Genomic DNA, 18,108 nt, shown 5'->3' with positions numbered 1-18,108 from the left:
CAAAGGATCTCCTCGTAATGTTCTCAGCCATGCATTGTTTACCCTTAATTTCCTACAACTTGACGCTCAGGGAAAATCGGCTGCCGATCGCTTCTGGCACCAAGAAACAAAAAATCAATATGCTACAGTTATGTGGAAAGATCCATTAACCTCCAAATGGAACGGCCCCGATCCAGTCCTCATTTGGGGACGTGGGTCAGCCTGCATTTATGATTCTCAGGAAGGCGGCGCGCGATGGCTGCCAGAGCGTCTCGTTAAGCCTGTCAACACCCCAAATCCAAATAACACATAAAGACTCCAGGGATATCTTCCCTGAGAAAATCTCTCTCTCTTTTCACAGGACATAAAGTTCTTCATGGAGTCCTTCACTTTGACACTCTTCACATTCCTCATCATCCCCGTTTACGGAGGGTTTGGGCCCCCCGTAAACCGCGAGCAGCTATACAGACAGCTCTATGGCAACCCATGTGACTGCCCGGGAGGCACAGTGCCCAGTGGATACCTCCGTGCCCACACCGAGGAGCCAGCCCCACAAGGACAGGAACGCTGCTGCTTCTATGCTAACAAGTCTGGGATCGTCCGAGACAAGATCAAAAAACTACAAGAGGACCTAGTAAAAAGACGCAAAGAACTCTTCGAAAACCCACTCTGGACGGGTCTCAACGGACTTCTCCCCTACCTGCTCCCCACCCTTGGCCCCCTCCTATGCATCCTTCTCTTAATAGCCTTCGGGCCATGGGCTTTTAGGCGCATTACTGACCTCATTAAAAACCAAATCGATGCTGTTTTGGCCAAACCAATCCAAATCCATTATCAGCGGCTAGCAACAGGGGACGGCCTCGAAGAAGGCTATCTTGGCTTCCTCCCCACGGGGACGACATAATACTAAGGGTATGTCTACTCCCCCCACGAGTTGGGGAGGGGTATGGGCACCGAGGTGAGTGCAAAGCAAAGCATTTGCAAGGAAAGGGCTCGACTCACAACGGTCGGCTCCCTTTAACTTTCCTGAGAACATACCTGGTTTGCATAGAGGTTGGTATCAAAAAATCTCTACCTCTCCTCCACAAAAGATACCCAAAACCATCCAATAACGAGCTCTGCTCGTTGGAGGAACCAGGCCTCTGTCCCCTCACTCGGTCAAGGCCCACCTCCTTAAAACAAACAAAAAGGGAGGAGATGTCGGAAGCCATAGAAATCCCCAGGCCTTGCCTAGGCAGAACTTCCTGGTCACAAAACCCAAAGCCCGCGCGCGCCAAACCCAGAGCCCGCGCGCGCCAAACCCAGAGCCCGCGCGCGCCAAACCCAGAGCCTGCCCATTTCCTTGTACCTCATATGGCATCGCCCTGTCCTAGCCTATCAGCCCGCGACAAGTACCTCGCCACCCTATGACATAGCATATCCCACCCCCATCTGACATAGCTATATATATAACCCGCCATCGTAATAAAATTTTGAGGCTTGATCAGATCCCTGTCTTGCCTCCATTCTTCGCGTCTCCTGTCTCCCCTTTTTTTCATCCTCAACAGGTTTCTTCCCCTCGTCCCACGTTGCATTGTCCTGCCGGTCGGGACACAAGATTATAAAATGCCTTTCTCTCCGAAATGGTATGCCATAAACGAAGCAAATTTATCCATCTGTATGAAAGCTGTCAATAGGGGCACAGAGGCAAACCTGCTATACTATTTCCATCCGATGGGTCATTATGTGGACCTAACACAAGAAATGAGGCAGGGAAGAGAGGGGCTAAATGTTTCGACCACTGATGATGCTGGTACCATCGTCAACGATTTTAGGTTGATGATACTGTCCAGTTTTGGCAAAATTAATTATAATCAGGTAACAAAACATCCAAATTATTAGGACAAATAATTATTGAAATAGTCTGATAACCTATGTTATTTTAACTTATTTAACAATAGTCAATATATTAATAAATCATTTTCAACTGTTATTTACCTTTAGCATCCATTTTTATATTATACCATTTTATATGGATAATCAGAGTTTTCAGATGGCCATATTTGTGTTCCTACTGATTCCTGTTGGATCAAGAAGATTATGCTCGGGCCAGCCGGGTGGCTCAGGTGGTTAGAGCTCCATGCTCCTAACTCCAAAGGCTGCCGGTTCGATTCCCACGTGGGCCAGTGGGCTAGCTCCCGGATGGCTCAGTTGGTTGGAATGCATCCTCTCAACCACAAGGTTGCCTGTTTGATTCCCGCAAGGGATGGTGGACTGTGCCCCCTGCAACTAGATAATGGCAACTGGACCTGGAGCTGAGCTGTGCCCTCCACAACTAAGATTGAAAGGACAACAACTTGACTTGGAAAAAAGGCCTGGAAGTACACATTGTTCCCCAATAAAGTCCTGTTCCCCTTCCCCAATAACATCTTTAAAAAAAAAAAAGAAGATTATGCATGCCCACGCTTTCAGAATCTTAGTTGATAAAACACTACACGTAACATTTTTAAGCTGTTGATATTTTGCATCGATGTTACAAATGAGTTGAAATTTTATGTTGACACAGTTCCGTTGACATACCAAATTGTTCATACATATAATTGTTGCACACACGGGGTGTTAACCTATGTGTCATTGAAAACGTGGCTGGGAATGAAGTCTGGAAGTTCTGGCAGACATGGCCTGCAGGAGCACGTGCCCTCCACCGGCCTGCCAATCACCCTGGCAGAATGGCTCCCGGGCAGGAAATGAGGCCTGGGTCTCTGGCCAATTAAATTTTTGCTCTGTATTTAGACTAAATTCAGAAACAACTTTGACACGCTTGTCACTTGCAAGGAAGCAGACTGCATTTGATTTTACAGATGTCCCTACAAATCCACTAAGTGTTAAGGGTGTGTGGATGTAGGTTAAAATCTGGTGTGATATAACGCAGGTCTAGCAAAAGAGGGGGAAAAAATCTGTCAGTAAGTATGGCTATGGCACCATTCCAGAAGAATTTAGGTGGGGAGGACAGCCAGGGCCCACCTCTTCTGCACCATTCGGGAGATCTGCTGTATCACTGGAGTTGGGAAGAAATGATAAGGTTAACGAGATGATGGGAGGTTGAAAGCTACTTTGCTCTGTAGCCTAAAAGGAGTCATTAGATTATTTGCTGCTATGAGTTCATCGTCTGGTAAATAATAGTCGTGAGAGAGTTCAGGAAAAGAACAATTCTTAAATAACCCTTCCCAGGGAGGTAGTATTTCCTCCCCTAAAACTGTACTGTTTTTACCCCTATGCCAACTTCACAGAATACAAACCGTTATTTAGGTTTTTCACTCAGTTACCCACAGCCTGTGTTCTTAAAAATCCGTGTTGTAACGTGGTAACGCCCATGTTTCCTTTGTGGAAGCAGCATCCTTCTGAGAAATGCTTGCAGGTTTATTTGACAATGTCAAGTCCTGGGAGGTTCGACTCTGTACAAGGTCTGCAAGTAGAATGCCTCCAGCTGTGCCCAGTGGCCAGGGCAGAGGGTGTCACCATGGGAAGACGGAACCTGGTATCCTGGGCCCACTGGATGGGGCACTGAATAGGAACTTCGAGGAGTTGGGAAGGAAGCTGTACTCACCAGGACTGCCTCCCATGCCAATGCCCTTCACAGTTCCCTGGGGGGACACGGGCCACCTGCTCCACGAAGGGAGTCAGATGACACACAGGAGGAAAAACTTCAAAAGCCTGGCTCCCTTTTCCAATGCCTAGACAAAATAGATACGTAATAAAAACCTGCTACAAATCATTTATTGTTTGTCTCTACACAGCAGAAGCCTCATATGGGTGTCAGGGGTGGTGAAGACATGGATGGTGGGGCTTCCCGTCCTGCAGCCATTGTCACCATGACAGGACTGCAGAATTGGATTTGCTGCATTTGTGTGCGAATATTCTATGATTTTTCCGATGCCCCTTGAATCAGCAAAACCTCTTCATTCTTAGTCAAAGGAAACAGAAGACATTTGGACAAAGAAAAAACACACAGCCATGCCTCCATGCCTCTGCAGGTATGAAAACATTCCCTAAACTTGACTGTCTCTCTTGCTTGCTTGGCTTTCTTTCCTCTTGCGGAGCTGCCTCTGGAGCTGCAACTTGTTGGTGAAGAACATCTGCCTCCAGCCCATGTCCTCGGCCAGGGCCCTCATGTCAGGGGTGATGTAGTCACAGGCGGACTGAACTATCGGCTCCCACAGTTTGTCAGAGATACACAGCTATGGGGGAAAAAGCCAGAAGTGGGTCATGACACACGTGGGTTCAGGGAAAGCCAGTCGCTCACTCATGAGACCCAACTCCTGCTGCCCGGGAGATTCTGGAGGAAACACTATGTGTGCCACACAGTTCCTGCCTCCGGAAATGTCCTCTTTGAGTAAAGGAGCAAGTGCACGATTATCTAAAGGGAAAAGCAATATTTGATCAATGCGATAAGTTCTGATCTCATTTAAGATGTGAAATGCAAGTTACATGTCGGACAAACAAAACATGCTATAGTTAATTTCCAATTAGCCATATAAGAGAAGCTGATGATGGTATGGACACCAGACCCTCTCTATCCAGCAATGCATTAGCCTCTCAAGTGGGAGCATTGCTAATTTCTGCTAAATTTGCATTCACTTTAAACCCTCACTCAATCCAGCTCTCCCCTGGGCTTGGAGAGCTGACCGCTTAGTCCATTGCAGGCTACTCATCAAAAGGACCCAAACAGCCCTCGGAGACTGCCAGCCAGCACATCACAAATCACCCACTCCTGGTGCCACGGATTTTGCTCTGAGTCCTCTGCACACACGACATCACACATGCATGAGAGTGGCCTACGAGATTGGTCCACTTTTCAAGCCCACAGGGCACATGGCAAAGTGAGCCCTTCTCCGGGAAAGACATTCTCCGAGATGTTCTTCTGCCATGTGGGGCTTTAACTGAGGGCCATGAGGTGAAGTACAGACAAGACCCCTCTGGCCAATAACTGCAGAAGGCCATGTTCCCTCCTTCCAAGTTCAGTGCTGCCCAAGTCTGCTTCTATGTACCGAAGATTTCCTAATACGACTTTTTCAGGTGGCACTTATGGCAACTACTCTCATCAGTCCCCTACTGCTAAACACTGTTAATCTGGAGATTTCCTGACCCCTTACCTACCATGCCCCCAAATCCTTCTGGAAGGTAAAGCTTCTGTTACACTTACTTAGTCTCCCGATCTTGGTGACAGCCATGGTTTTTTTTTGGTACATGCACGAACAGGAACATTTAAAGATGCTTGGCTATTTGCTGCTTCACAGTAGCAATACATAATGTGCTTTAGGAAGTGTCCCGTGTGGGCCTCTGCGACCGACATTTCCTGGCTCCATCCTTCCTGAGCCAATAACCTGCTTAATCACCAACCTGATTTCCCCTTTCATCGTTTCCATGCAGTGGTTGACAAAGGTGAAAATGCAGAAGTCGAAAGAGCTGGGCATGGAGGAAGACCAATAAGGAGCCCACAGTTCCTTTAAACCAGTGGAGCACACTGGCCCGGGCCCCTCCTCAGTGTTCACAACCCTCTCAGACCCATCTGTTGGAACTGCCACAAAGACTTCTCTTACAAGGCGGCAAAGGAAGCCAAGCTGATGGGACCCTCAAAGGTCAATAATGATGGGAAACAAGATTTTCTATGGATAATGATCAGTGCACATCATAACAAAGACAGTTGTCCTGATTGACATGATAAAAATTAGGCTGAACTCATTATTTTCACCATTTAAATTTTCTTTTTAGGAGGCAACTTTACCACTTAAATAGGAAAAGGAGACAGCCACGGCAAAATTCCTCAGATTCTGGAACACTGACTCCAATTGTGCTCCGTTTACAAAGGTATCAGGGTTTGGGGAACCTGAACCTCTAGAAACATAGGCACATAATGTCAAAGAGGAAAAAGCTAAAACAGCTGTCAGGAAACAACGTGCTCCAATCTGTGCACTTTATTATGTAGGAAAGGCCTTCACTCATGGTCTAGTCATTCTTCCTTTCCTTAGAATTCATTTTGGTTTAGTGCATAGTTTTAGCCCTTAGCAGTTTAGCCACAGCTAACTCAGAAGGGTGGTTGACACTATCAGAGGCAGAACAGTAAAAGGAGAGAAAAAAAGACAGATAAGAAACTAGCATTAAGGGAAGAAATGGAAAAGAGTACCCACAAACTAAAATTACTCCGGCTGTAGCCAGGTGAGCTGCTCCCTAATTTTCAATTGCCTATTCACCCATCCATCCAAACAGTATGGAATGCCTAATGTGTTGGGCAGGGCTCTTGGTTTCAAACCACAGAAAGTATTCTAGGTTGTTTAAGCAGAAGGGGAGTCAGCAAGTCACTCACAGAATATCTAGTAAAACCAAGAGGGAAAGGTTCAATGCCCCCAACACTTGCAATGGTGTCTTTCCCCAGACCCTAGAACCTGCCCCATATGGCTCCAGCACTGTGCTTGCAGGAAGAGCCGGTCTCCACGTGCATGGGGCTGCCTCGCCTTGCTGCCGCCTTCCTTCCAAGACTCTCGCAGGTGGGTCTACGTGGCAGAGCCTAGGCTACATACAACACACTAGTTGCAAAGGCAGTTTTTGTCTTTCTAACCTCCACCGTACACAAAGGCAACACCGTCTAGCAAAAGGGAGTTAAAAATGGGTGTTGAGCAAGCCACGTGGCAGCAGCCTTTCAGTCTGTCCTCTGGCTATTCTCATCGACACAGACCCTTCCTCTGTCCTGCTCTGCTCCCTTGGTTCCTAACTTCTTCCTGTGGAGGGGAAAAACGTGTAAGCGTTGTCTCTGTTTCATGACTCCATTACACTCATGTTTGAGGACAATGCAACCAGTACTCTACTTTCATACTTCATGCTCCTCTAAAAGTACTCTGATAAGGGCAAAGAATGAATTACAAATAGAAATGAATAACATGATGAAGCATAATCAGTTAAAATCCTTTTTGCTTAAATAGCAGAGCAAAAGCTATTATATTCATATAATGGTTACTGTTAAGCAGCAACACTGAATCTTATGATAATGACAGCCCTCAAAACATTTTGATGTTAGGTAGGTCATTCATGATCTTATCCCACCGTCAACAGTTCTTCAAGGTCGAGTTTCTCTACTTGGATTACAACATATTCTAAATAGAAACAACAAAGGAAAGCTCTTTTAAAAATGTCTTAATATTTAAAAACAAAACAGATCTTCTGAACCTCCTTTAAACGATTTGAACTCCAACACTAGTGTAGATGGCCATCCCATCTCCAGTAAGTACATTCCAGGATATCAGTGTGTCTTACATAACAGAGATGATGGGAGAAAGTGATGAGGTTTTGGGAGAAGGGAAAGAATTCTCAAGAGAGCTGAGATTTCCACCAGTGTAACTTCATTTCTCACTCATTTTGTAGTGAAAAGATTTAGAGTTTTGTTTTATATTATAAATTGGTCTACAATATGTCCCCATCTAAGACTAGAAACTCTGGGGCTCATCTGCTTGATTAGATGCAGGGTTGCAAAGCACAAAGTACCCATTCTGACTCTGGTTCCAGTAACTTTGACCCAAAGCACGGCAAACTGTGGGCTTAGCGTCCCCTGGCGGTGGTGCAGTCAACTTAACATTCAGAAACAGAGAGCCTAGAGCTTATCTAGTGAAAACCTCTCCTTTGAAGAGGATAAGGGTGCAGCAGCCCGTGACTCGTGGTGGGGAGTGGCTAAGCAAAGAACAAAACCCAGTTTTCTGGCCTCGTGCTGATTTAAACACCCCACATTGCCTGTACATCGTGAAGACGGGAAATACCCCTCCCTACCTCAAGTTTCCAGCTTTTTATAATCTCTTGAGATACTTTATCTGTATGACTTGAATATCAGTGGGTCAAATTCTTGGGCTGAACTCTTAGCATTGGATTGCCGTAAACACAAGGAAACATGTTAAGATCACACAGGCTAGGTCCACCTCGGACCCACTGAGTCAGACACTCAGTGCGCGGCCCTGGCGTCTCCGTTTGCACCTGCTGGCCAGGTGCTCCATCCACTTGCCCAGATGTGGGAACCACAGTCATAGGAAGTTCGGGGACATGAGGGGAAAAAAATGTATTTCTCTGTAGCCAAAATGTGACGGGACAGATTTTTCTCCCTCGGCATTCCTGAGTCACAACTGAGACGAGTAGGTTTAAATAGTAGTCATGAGCCTCTCTGAGCCTCAGCCTTCTCATCCAGCTGCAGTGGAGGTTTCTTTGGGCTTATTCTGTGACAGTTTTGCAGAAAAGCACAGTGTCACTGCGTGGTGCCACCTGGGGCCAGGCAGCAGGCCCCCAGGGAGGTTCCCACGTGGCTGCATTTCCTTAGTGAGCTGAGCTTACTGCAATCCCAGGGCCGGCCCTGGTCTGACTTTCCAGCAGAGTGCGACCCAGATTTACCTTCCGGCGGTGCGCTCCTACTGGCCACACTCCCCGAGGATGGCTCTCTGAGGGCTGCCCTGAGAACTACAACCAGCCAGCCCACCAGACTTTCAGGCGCGCTCATCCAGGGAGGCTCTGTGTGGCTTGGTCAGCATGAAGTCAGAGTAAGGGCGGGCAGCTGGATGGTCCTGATCACTGGTGACATTGTCCAATACATGGAAATCTCCATCTCTGACCATGGGATGGCACCATGGGACCTCGGGGGTAGCCTGCCCCGCACCCTCCAGTCCATACACTGTGTCTCCATTGGCTTACGCTCCCAGGCCAGACCCATTACTGCCGAGCCAGCTCTGTTCTTGGGAACCTTTCTGCCTCATAAGGTGATCCTTCAGCTCTTTCAACAGGATCCGTTAAAACATCACCTGATCCCTCGCCGCAGATCTGTCCTACCCAACAGCGTCTCCAGCTTCCTTTCAATCCTCTCTACCTTCCATCCTCTGCTCTAGCAGCATCGGCTTTATTTCTGTTCTCCACTCTTCAGGGTATTTGGCCAGGCAGCTCCCTCTGCTCAGGCGACGCTGCCTCCCACTCAGTCTGGCTCACTCCCACCTGTCAGGTAATTAAATGTGCCTTCCTCAGGGAAACCCCAGCTCAGGTTATGTCTCATGGCACCCTGTGCCTGCCTCCTGCGCACTCATCACAGCGGTCACTAAGCAACTGTTTGGATCGTTATTCATGTACTTTCAGTAAAGGCTCTTTGAAGGGAGGGGCCATGTCAATCTTCCCACTTTCAAGTCCCCAGCCCCCAGCACAGTGCCTGGCTCACGGCAGGGGTTCGGTGACACTTCCTGACTGCACACAGCCTTGGTGGACAGTTTATGACAGTGGCCCCCCCGCAGGTTTCGTCAGACATCTGGGGATCGCAGTTCTGCCCCTCACTGGCTGTAGGGCCCTGGGAAGGTTAGTTAACTTGCTGGTTCTTATCTTCCTTATCTATAAAATAAGGATAATAAATAGGATCTACATTGTAAGGGGTTTTTGAGAACTAAAGGAAATAAAGTAATTGGAGTGCTTAGTGCTTTGCCGGACATAGAGTAAGTACTCAATATCTGTTGTTATGGCCAGTTTCCCCAGAGCACAGACATACTCACTTCCTATTTTTCCAGACTCCCAGGGGCGTCCGTTATTATTCCTGGATACTACCTGTTTCTTGACTAATTCTTTATAATTTGATTATTTTAAACAACTACACATATTATAGTGTTTTTCTACAGATACACGTGCACATTGTATACAAAGAAATATGGGGCATTACTTACAAATAGCAGAGGGGAAACAACCTAAGTGCCTATCAGAAAGGATCTGGTTAAAAAAGTATGATTTGTCCATACCTAATGACTGAGGATACTTTTCCAAATTGAAGAAGATTTCTATGTACTGACATGACAAGTCTATAAAATTTGTTGTGAGGTAGGAAAAAAAAACAATGGAGCACAATGTATAATTATCTACCGTATGCTTTTTAAAAGGGTGTGCGCACATGTATATGTGCTCACAGATCACACACATACACTTATATGTGCACAGACTATCTCTGGAAAGACATAGAAAGCACTGGTAATATGACTGTCACTGGAGAAGAGAATTAGAGAATGAGGCTCAGGAGTGGGAGGGAGAATTACTGTTTATATACAGAGATATATAATTTTTCTTTAAATTTCCAACCTGGCTATTGTAATGCAAATCGATTTTATTTTTCAAAAATATAAACAAAATTGATAGAGCCCCTCCTTTATGTAAGCATTCAGTCACTATTTTCTGGTATCTAACTCTGGGCTAGGATGTCTGTGAAGGCAAAGATCCGAAGGTAAGTGACACAACCCTAGCTGTGCAGCTTTAGTGGGAAACAGGTTGTCATCCGTCACAGTCAATGGAGGAGAGACATGCAGGCACATAGCCCAAGAGAAGGGCATTTAGGTGTAAGAGTGGTGGGTCACAAGGGAGGGCATTCGTAGAAAAGGAAACAGCACACGCAAAGCCCAAGACGCACAGGAGAGCACAGCACACAGAGCACGGCAGGAACTTTACCCGGTTGGGGCTGCAGGCAGGAGGGAGGCAGGGCCAGGACACAGTGGCCTCAGGCGCCAGCTGAGACTTTGGATCTCATTTTGAAAATGATGGGAAGTCACTGAGCGTCACTGAGCAGGCCAGTGACGTGACCAGAATGCATTTTAGAAAGGCCACCCTCAGCCCGCATGGAAGAGCAGCCAGTGGAGGAACAGAGGGGAGGCCAAGAGAAGACCCACTGGAGCCTCCTGGAAGTGAAGATGGCCCAGGCCTGAAACAGGACCTTTAGATGTGACAGCCAGGAAGTCACTGGGGAGGAGGCCAGGGATATTTAGAGGCAGGGATGGAGGGGAAATAGGAGAAGTGCAGACCAACAGCAGACCGGTTGTTCCCAGAATTTTGGAATGTCATAAGACCAGCGAAATTTTTAAAAATCAAACAAAGCGAAAACTAAGAACCAAGTAAGGTTGCCAACTTTTTGATTTCGCAAACTAAGGATAATTTGTTAAAATAAAGTCTCATGTTTTAATACTACCATTTCATAAAAGAAGGGACATTTTAACTCTCCCCCAAATGGGAAGGCCTAACCTCTGATAAAGGATGGTCACTGAGATGGAATAAATTTAGCATGATGACAAATTCTTCACATCACCCTTTCGGTTCTAATTTCATCATGGATTAGAAGATCCCAGTCAGAGTCAAGATGCTGGTTGGCTGACTGTGAACTGCTGTGTAAACCATTTTTTTCCAAGAAGGAAAAGAAAGAGAGTGGATAAGAATACAGTCAAGAGTTTTTGTTTTTTGAAGGATGAGACTGATTTGAGAAACTGAATGTACTGAGAGGAAAAAAAAACAATTGAAAGAAACATTTTAAAATAGGAACTAAATACACTGTGGTATACTGGATTGGATCCTGAAACAGCAAAAGGACACTGGTAGAAAAACTGATGAAAACAAATAAGGTCTGTGGTTAACAGTAGCATACGAATATTAATCGTTTCGTTTTGATAAATGTCCCGGGTTATGTAAGATGTTAGCATTAGAAGAAGCTGTGTGACGGGTATAGGCAAACTCTCTGCATTTTATCCATGCAATACTTTTCTAAATCTAAAATTATTTGTAAATAAAAAGTTTTAAAAATAACAACAATACGGAAGAGAAAGGAGATAAGTGTAAGACTAACGTCTTAAGGTTAGAGCTTGGAGCCCGGGGTGGGGGTGGAGGGATAGGTGGCTCTGGCCCTGAATAGGAGAGCAACACCTCCCTCCCTGAGACCAAAGGGAAGGGTTGGACATGGAAACAAATAATTTGCTAATACATTTGTCCCCAGAAGTTTGAAATGGAAGCTTCCCCCCCTCATTAATACAGTAATTTAATAACTGACAGGACAAAACAGGTACATAAACATGGCGCATAAGTGAAGGGGGGAAAAATAGGCAAGTGGAACACAGGTAACATTTAGATTGAGTGATTAATATTACACGGAAAGGAAAAAGCAGCACCCTTGGATCATGTTGTGTGCTGAGGGCTGAAGCCAGCCACCTAGAAAAGCCCTGCTCCAGAGCACTGGTGAATTACGGAGCATACTTTCAAGGCTGCACTAAAAAAATCATGGCAGGACATTGAGAGGGAGAGTAACGGTGGAAGTGAGCAAAACATGGAGAGAAGACCGTGCTAAGTGTAAAGAATGAACTCCATAAGACCCTGCAGTAGCAGCCATTTCCCACCCAATCCTGCCACTGACTTTCAGGAACACCCCAGGCCCTGGTGGAAGCTTGTCATAGACCCCACTAGTAATTTTTATTTACTTAAAATTCTCCATATTTAAAGTATGAATAATCAGCTTCTTATCGGCAATAAGTACAAAATCTTAACTTTAATCCATTTTTTTTAATGGCAAAAGCTATATACAATGATTTCTTATAATACTTGTTTGTGACTCTCCATTTTTCAGGGGTGGAGAGAGGGTGGGGAAGTTGGTTTAACAAGTAGCTGAAGGGGCAAGAACCGAGGCACCTTCCAGGATTCAGGGAAAGGAACTAATAATAATAGTGGCATCAAGGCCCTGATGTTGGGTGAAATCAGCACCAACTGTGTTTTCTGTTTATGTGTCAATTTGCTGAGTGTTCAAAGTAGTGACAGTGAGTCCATTTGGTCAGTTTGGGCCATGGAGGAGGACAGAGCACTATAATAAACAGTCCCCCAAAACCACCCATACTGGGAAATAAGTAATGCAGCAAAGGGCTATTACTGGAAGAAACAGGAATGAATGGGGGATAATCAATATGTCCCTGATTCTCTTATGCTGCCATACCCCTGCTTGAGCTGTTTCCTGACTTGGAATTCCCCTTGATTGGTAATGCCTCTCGTCTTCCAGACCACCTGGAAAACTCCTATTTTTCCCCCAAAACCCAGATACAGGCATCCACTTCTGTGAAGCCAAGCAGAGGAAATCCTTTTGCTCGGCCGTTGTACCTTGTACACATATCCCTTGTTGAATGGATCACACTATAGTGTAATGATTTACATCTGTATGGATCACTCCTATTAGACAGGAAGTTTCTTGAGGTAAGAAATAACATCTTTTTATCTCTGCTGCTTCTCTACCTGGGACGGTGCCTGTCGTAAAGTAAGTATTCTACAAATGTTTGCTGAAATAAAATGCAAATCATAAACTACAGCTGTATTTTAAAAAAGAAACAACTTAAGAAAGCACAAGGAAAATTTTTGACTGTTACCTTGGAAAATCTGCGTGATGTTTGAGAAAGACTGGCAATATCTTCAAGATCCAGGTAAGAAATGATACTCAGGAGTAAATTGTCTGAGAGCCGCTCAAGGAAGTCAAATTTACCTTCGCACAAATTGAAGACATAGTCTAATATTCTTGCGCCAAATATTAAGGCAATTTGAACTGTAAGTCAAAGAAACCAACAAACCAACATGATTATCACGCGCAGTCACGTCAAAACTATGATGATTATCAGTAAGACTCAAGCTTTGGGTACCCCTCTCCTGGGAGTGCTGTGAGATCATGCTGAGTCACCCCTTCTTTCATCAAGCTGCCTGTGGGCCCAATGACACACATTTGTGAGGCAACTCTTTCCAATTGCCATCCCCACCTTAGTGTCAGAATCTTTTAGGGACACTCACTGTTTAACACAGGGATGGACTGCACCCCCTTGGTCTCCTCAACACCAGATTCCAGTCCAGACGCCTGACCTAACCAATCTCAGCATCACACCCCCATCCTTGCAGTCTCCCTGACTGGGCAAAGACGCTGGTTCATGTGGTTTTATACCATCCCTTCTCTCCCCAATTTGGTCTGAAACATATTAATAACTCTTCATTTTATTCAGTTTTTGTTCTCTTACTGTTACATGTTATTTCTCCACCAAATTTTCTTCCTCCCTCTTTACCTTCTTTCATCTCTATCTTTACATAATAGAAAACAACAGAAATAGGCAAAGAGACAAATAGATGAATGTTTCATGAAAATTATGTTCATTTTTGCCTAACATTTTCCATACCTTTTCAGTTATTTCCAAGTTAAGATATAGTTCACAAAGAATCAACCAATATAATGGTCTATCTAATAATATGTTCAGTATGGGGGGGGAAAATGAGGGTGTGTGTTTGTTTGTTTGTTTAACTCCGGCTCACTGAATAACCAAGAAATGGCTAACAAATTGGAAAACATGTTTGAAAGGACACATATTCAAATTTTAACAGTGGTTAAATCAGGTGGTGACTTTTATTTTCTTCCTTTTGCTTATCTGCATTTGCTAATCTTTCTACTGACAAGAAAAAAATTCTGAGAAGTCCTAAATTAAACTACAGCAGGCCAGAAGGTGGAAGGAAGAGACAGGAGAGGTTAATCAGTTAACAACTTCAGGCCAAAATCAACAAAAGACTGCTTACATTCCTGAATGTATGTTGAAACTGTGAATTAACCTCCAGGTGGCTGTTTCCAAGATTATCTGGAGAGAAAGCCAACCACCAACTGCCAGCATCTTGCTTACGCATGAACTTTCCACACCCAATCCCAAAGAGCAAATGCTTCTTCCTTACGGACTCTGCACCAGAACCAGCCCCGTGTCACCTTCTCCCGCCCCCTTTATCTACAGCCAGTGTACATTCTTTCAAAACAACTTACATATTTCTTCCCCAAACTTAATGTGTAAAAGAGCTACCAGGATTTCAGATAGGTCTTCTCCATCTCACCCAGCTACTGGTGGTTTAGACTGCATGCCCCAGGACCTGGGCCTTTTTCTAGCTAACATATGGCTCAATAAACTCTTTCTTTTAGAAAAGCTTGCAGCCATGAAGGTCTTTGTTTACCATTACAACAAACCCATATTACCAATGTAATATTTTTCAGTCTAGAAAAGGAAGGCGGGGAACAGGGAGGAGGGGGAGGAAAAGAGAAGGGGAAGGGAGAAAAAAACGTAGGATAACTTCCAAAATAGTTGCTTTGTAATCAGTTGGAGACTGAGTCAGAGCTGAACAAAACAGAAAATCAAACTTAAGGTGGCTTCACAAATAGGGTAGGTTTTTTTTTCCTCACACAATTAGGTGCTGGAGGTAGGCTGTAAAGACTGGTGCAGGAGCTCCATTACTTCATTCATCTCCCAGGGCCCTTTTATCTGCCTGTTTCACATTCTTAGGATGTGGCTCCCATACTCAGAATCACTCTAAGATGGTTCCTATTCCCCAGGCCTCACAACAAGGGTCCAGCAGGTAAAAGGAGCCGGGGCAGGGAACAAACATGTGCATGGAAGCTGAAGGCACCTTCTGGGGAGCTCTACGGAAGAACTTCAGCTCACATCTGACTGAGCAAAACTGGGTCACACAGCGCACATCTGCAAGGTAGGAGGGAAATGCAGTCTCTGTGTTAAGGGGGGGGATGAAATAAAGAAAACACAAAAGAAATAAGAAAATGGGACCAAAACAAAAAAGCTAAGAAAAGGGATGAAAGGATGAAAGCACAACATAAGATGATAGCGATTACAGGTAGTGGTGATCACAGCATAAATGAACGAATCATGCCAGGTGAGAGACCTTCAGATGAATAACACGTGCACACCAAAGGGGGGGAAAGTTCATGAAGATATAGAATATCTGCATAACACTATTAATAAGATTTATTCAGTAGACATTGCTATTTGCAACAACATGGATGGAATTAGAGAACATTATATTAAGTGAAATAAGTCAGACAGAGACAGACAAATACCATATGATCTCACTTATATGTGGAATCTAAAGAATAAGTGAATGAACTAATCAGAAACAGTTTTGGAGACATAGAGGAAAAACTGCGGATTGCTAGATGGGAAGGGCGGTGGGGATAAGGGGGAAGGTGAGGGGATTAGAAAACAGTCAATAACCACAAGATTGCCACAGGGTTACGAAAGTTAATTTGGGGAACATAATCAATAATGTTGTAAAGATTTTGCAGGGTATCCAATGGACACATGTCCCATTTGGGAGACCACCTCAGGGATGATGTAGATGCCTGATCACTGCACTGTACACCTGAAGCTGAACAATAATGAATGTCAACTATAATTTTATATATATGTATATGTATGTATGTATATAATTACAAGAAGCAGAGCACAGCATTAGGGATAGAGACAGTGGAAATGTAACGGCTCTGCACGATGTCAGAGGGATAGTGGATGGAGGAGGGAGGTTCACACAGTGTGTGAGGGATATAAATGATAAATGTCTAAGTATTACTTTGTCTTGTGCACCTGAAACTAATAAAAAAAAAAAATAGACATTGCTATAGGGCCAGCCGGGTGGCTCAGGCGGTTAGAGCTCCATGCTCCTAACGCCAAAGATTGCCAGTTCGATTCCCACATGGGCCAGTGGGCTCTCAACCACAAGGTTGCCAGTTCAATTCCTCGACTCCCACAAGGGACAGTGGGCTGTGCCCCCTGCACCTAGCAATGGCCACTGGACCTGGAGCTGAGCTGCGCCCTCCACAACTAAGATTGAAAGGACAACAACTTGACTTGGGAAAAGTCCTGGAAGTACACACTGTTCCCCAATAAAGTCCTGTTCTCATCCTTCTCCAATAAAATTTTAAAAAAACAATAGACAATGCTATAGACTGAATGTTAATGTTCCTCCAAAACCCACATGTTGAAAGCCAATCCCCAATGTGAGAAGATGTGGAGGTAGAGTCTTTGGGGGTTGATCAAATCACTTTGGGGGGTGATTTGAAGGGGATTAGTGGTCTTCTAAAAGAGACCCCAGGGAGTTTCCTGCCGTTCCCTGCATGTGGGGACACAGTGAGAAGATGCCACCTATGAACCAGAAGGGGGTCCTCACCAGACCCTGAATCTGCTGGCACCTTGATCTTGGACTTCACGGCCTCCAGAACTGTGAGGAATAAATGCTTGTCGTGTAAGCCCCTCAGGCTTTGGTATTTTTATTAACAGCTCAAACACACTAAGACAGATGTAGAAAGAACCCTGCTCCTAACAATTAGAACAATTATTTTCGATTCATGTCAGTTATACATGGAATACCTGTAAAATCTGACTATGAACTAGGCCATACCCGATAAAGGGCTGATATCACATAGGACCAGGTTTTCAGCTCATAATGTAATACATTCAGAAATCAATAAAAATATGATATTCTTGTATTAGTTTGCTTGGGCTGCCATAACAAAATACCACACAGTGGGTGGCTTACATAACAGAAATTTATTTCTCACAGGTTTGGTGTCTGGAAATTCAAGGTCAAGATACTGGTAGGTTCCATCCTGAGGCCTCATCTCTTGGCTTATGAGTAGCCTCCATCCCGCTGTGTGCTCACGTGACTTCTTTGCAAACGATCTAGTGTTATAAGGGTGCTAATCCTCAGAGCAGGGCTGCACCTTTATGACCTCATTTAACCTTAATTACTTCCCTAGAGGCCCTACCTCCAAATGCAGTCACATTGGGGCTTGGGGCTTCAATATGTGAATGTCAGGGAAACACATGCAATCCATAACAACCCCCAAAACATTTGGACATTTTTAAAAGTTCTGAATAATTCATGTGTCAAGGAAGACAACCTAGATGCAATTAGTACATATTTAAATCTAGCGACAAAGAAAATTCTACATAATAAAATGTGTGGATCCAGTGTTTAAAAAAGAGAATATAATTGTATCTACAACAGAGACTTTGAAAAATCATTACATAAATTAACTTAAAATCAGAAAATTTGGACAGTCTTCTAGAAATATATAACTTACCAATTCTTCCTTAAGAAGAAATAGAAAACCTGACACACTGTAACCAGTAAATTGAAGCCAATGATTAAAACAAACAAACAAACAAAAAACACCTCAAGTAAAGCTTCAGCTCTACACTGCTGTACAAGTCAGCTTTATAAACTCTCAAGGAACAGACAATCCATATCTTATTTAATTCGTTTCAAAGAATAGAAATAGAAGGAAACCTCCAACTCAAATTATGTGGTTGCTCTAGCAATGGTGGTAGGCAAAAAAGAAAACTGTATATAAAACATTACTTCGGTCATGTAAAAATTCTAAATAAAATATTAGGAAGTTGAATCTATCAACATATAAAAAACATAAATAAATTGTGACCTGCAGAGTTAATCCCAGAATGATCCAAGAGTGGAATAACATAGAAAGATATACTAAAAGCACTT

General features: G+C 44.3%; 1 protein-coding gene across 1 annotated transcript in view; it reads right to left on the bottom strand.

Moving 5' to 3' along the window:
• Positions 1-3,714: 3,714 nt before the first annotated feature.
• Positions 3,715-18,108, bottom strand: part of FBXO36 (F-box protein 36) — a 66,433-nt gene continuing 52,039 nt past the window's right edge. The window contains exons 3-4 of the mRNA XM_081052065.1: positions 13,170-13,342; positions 3,715-4,196 (exon numbers count right to left, since the gene is read on the bottom strand). Of these exons, the coding sequence (XP_080908191.1) occupies positions 4,008-4,196; positions 13,170-13,342 (362 nt within the window). The 3' untranslated portion in view covers positions 3,715-4,007. The remainder of the gene's footprint in view (positions 4,197-13,169; positions 13,343-18,108) is intronic.

Source organism: Rhinolophus hipposideros (assembly GCF_964194185.1).
Source record: "Rhinolophus hipposideros genome assembly, chromosome: 6".
Taxonomy (NCBI): Eukaryota; Metazoa; Chordata; class Mammalia; order Chiroptera; family Rhinolophidae; genus Rhinolophus; species Rhinolophus hipposideros.
This window is presented reverse-complemented; position numbering and strand designations above follow the sequence as displayed.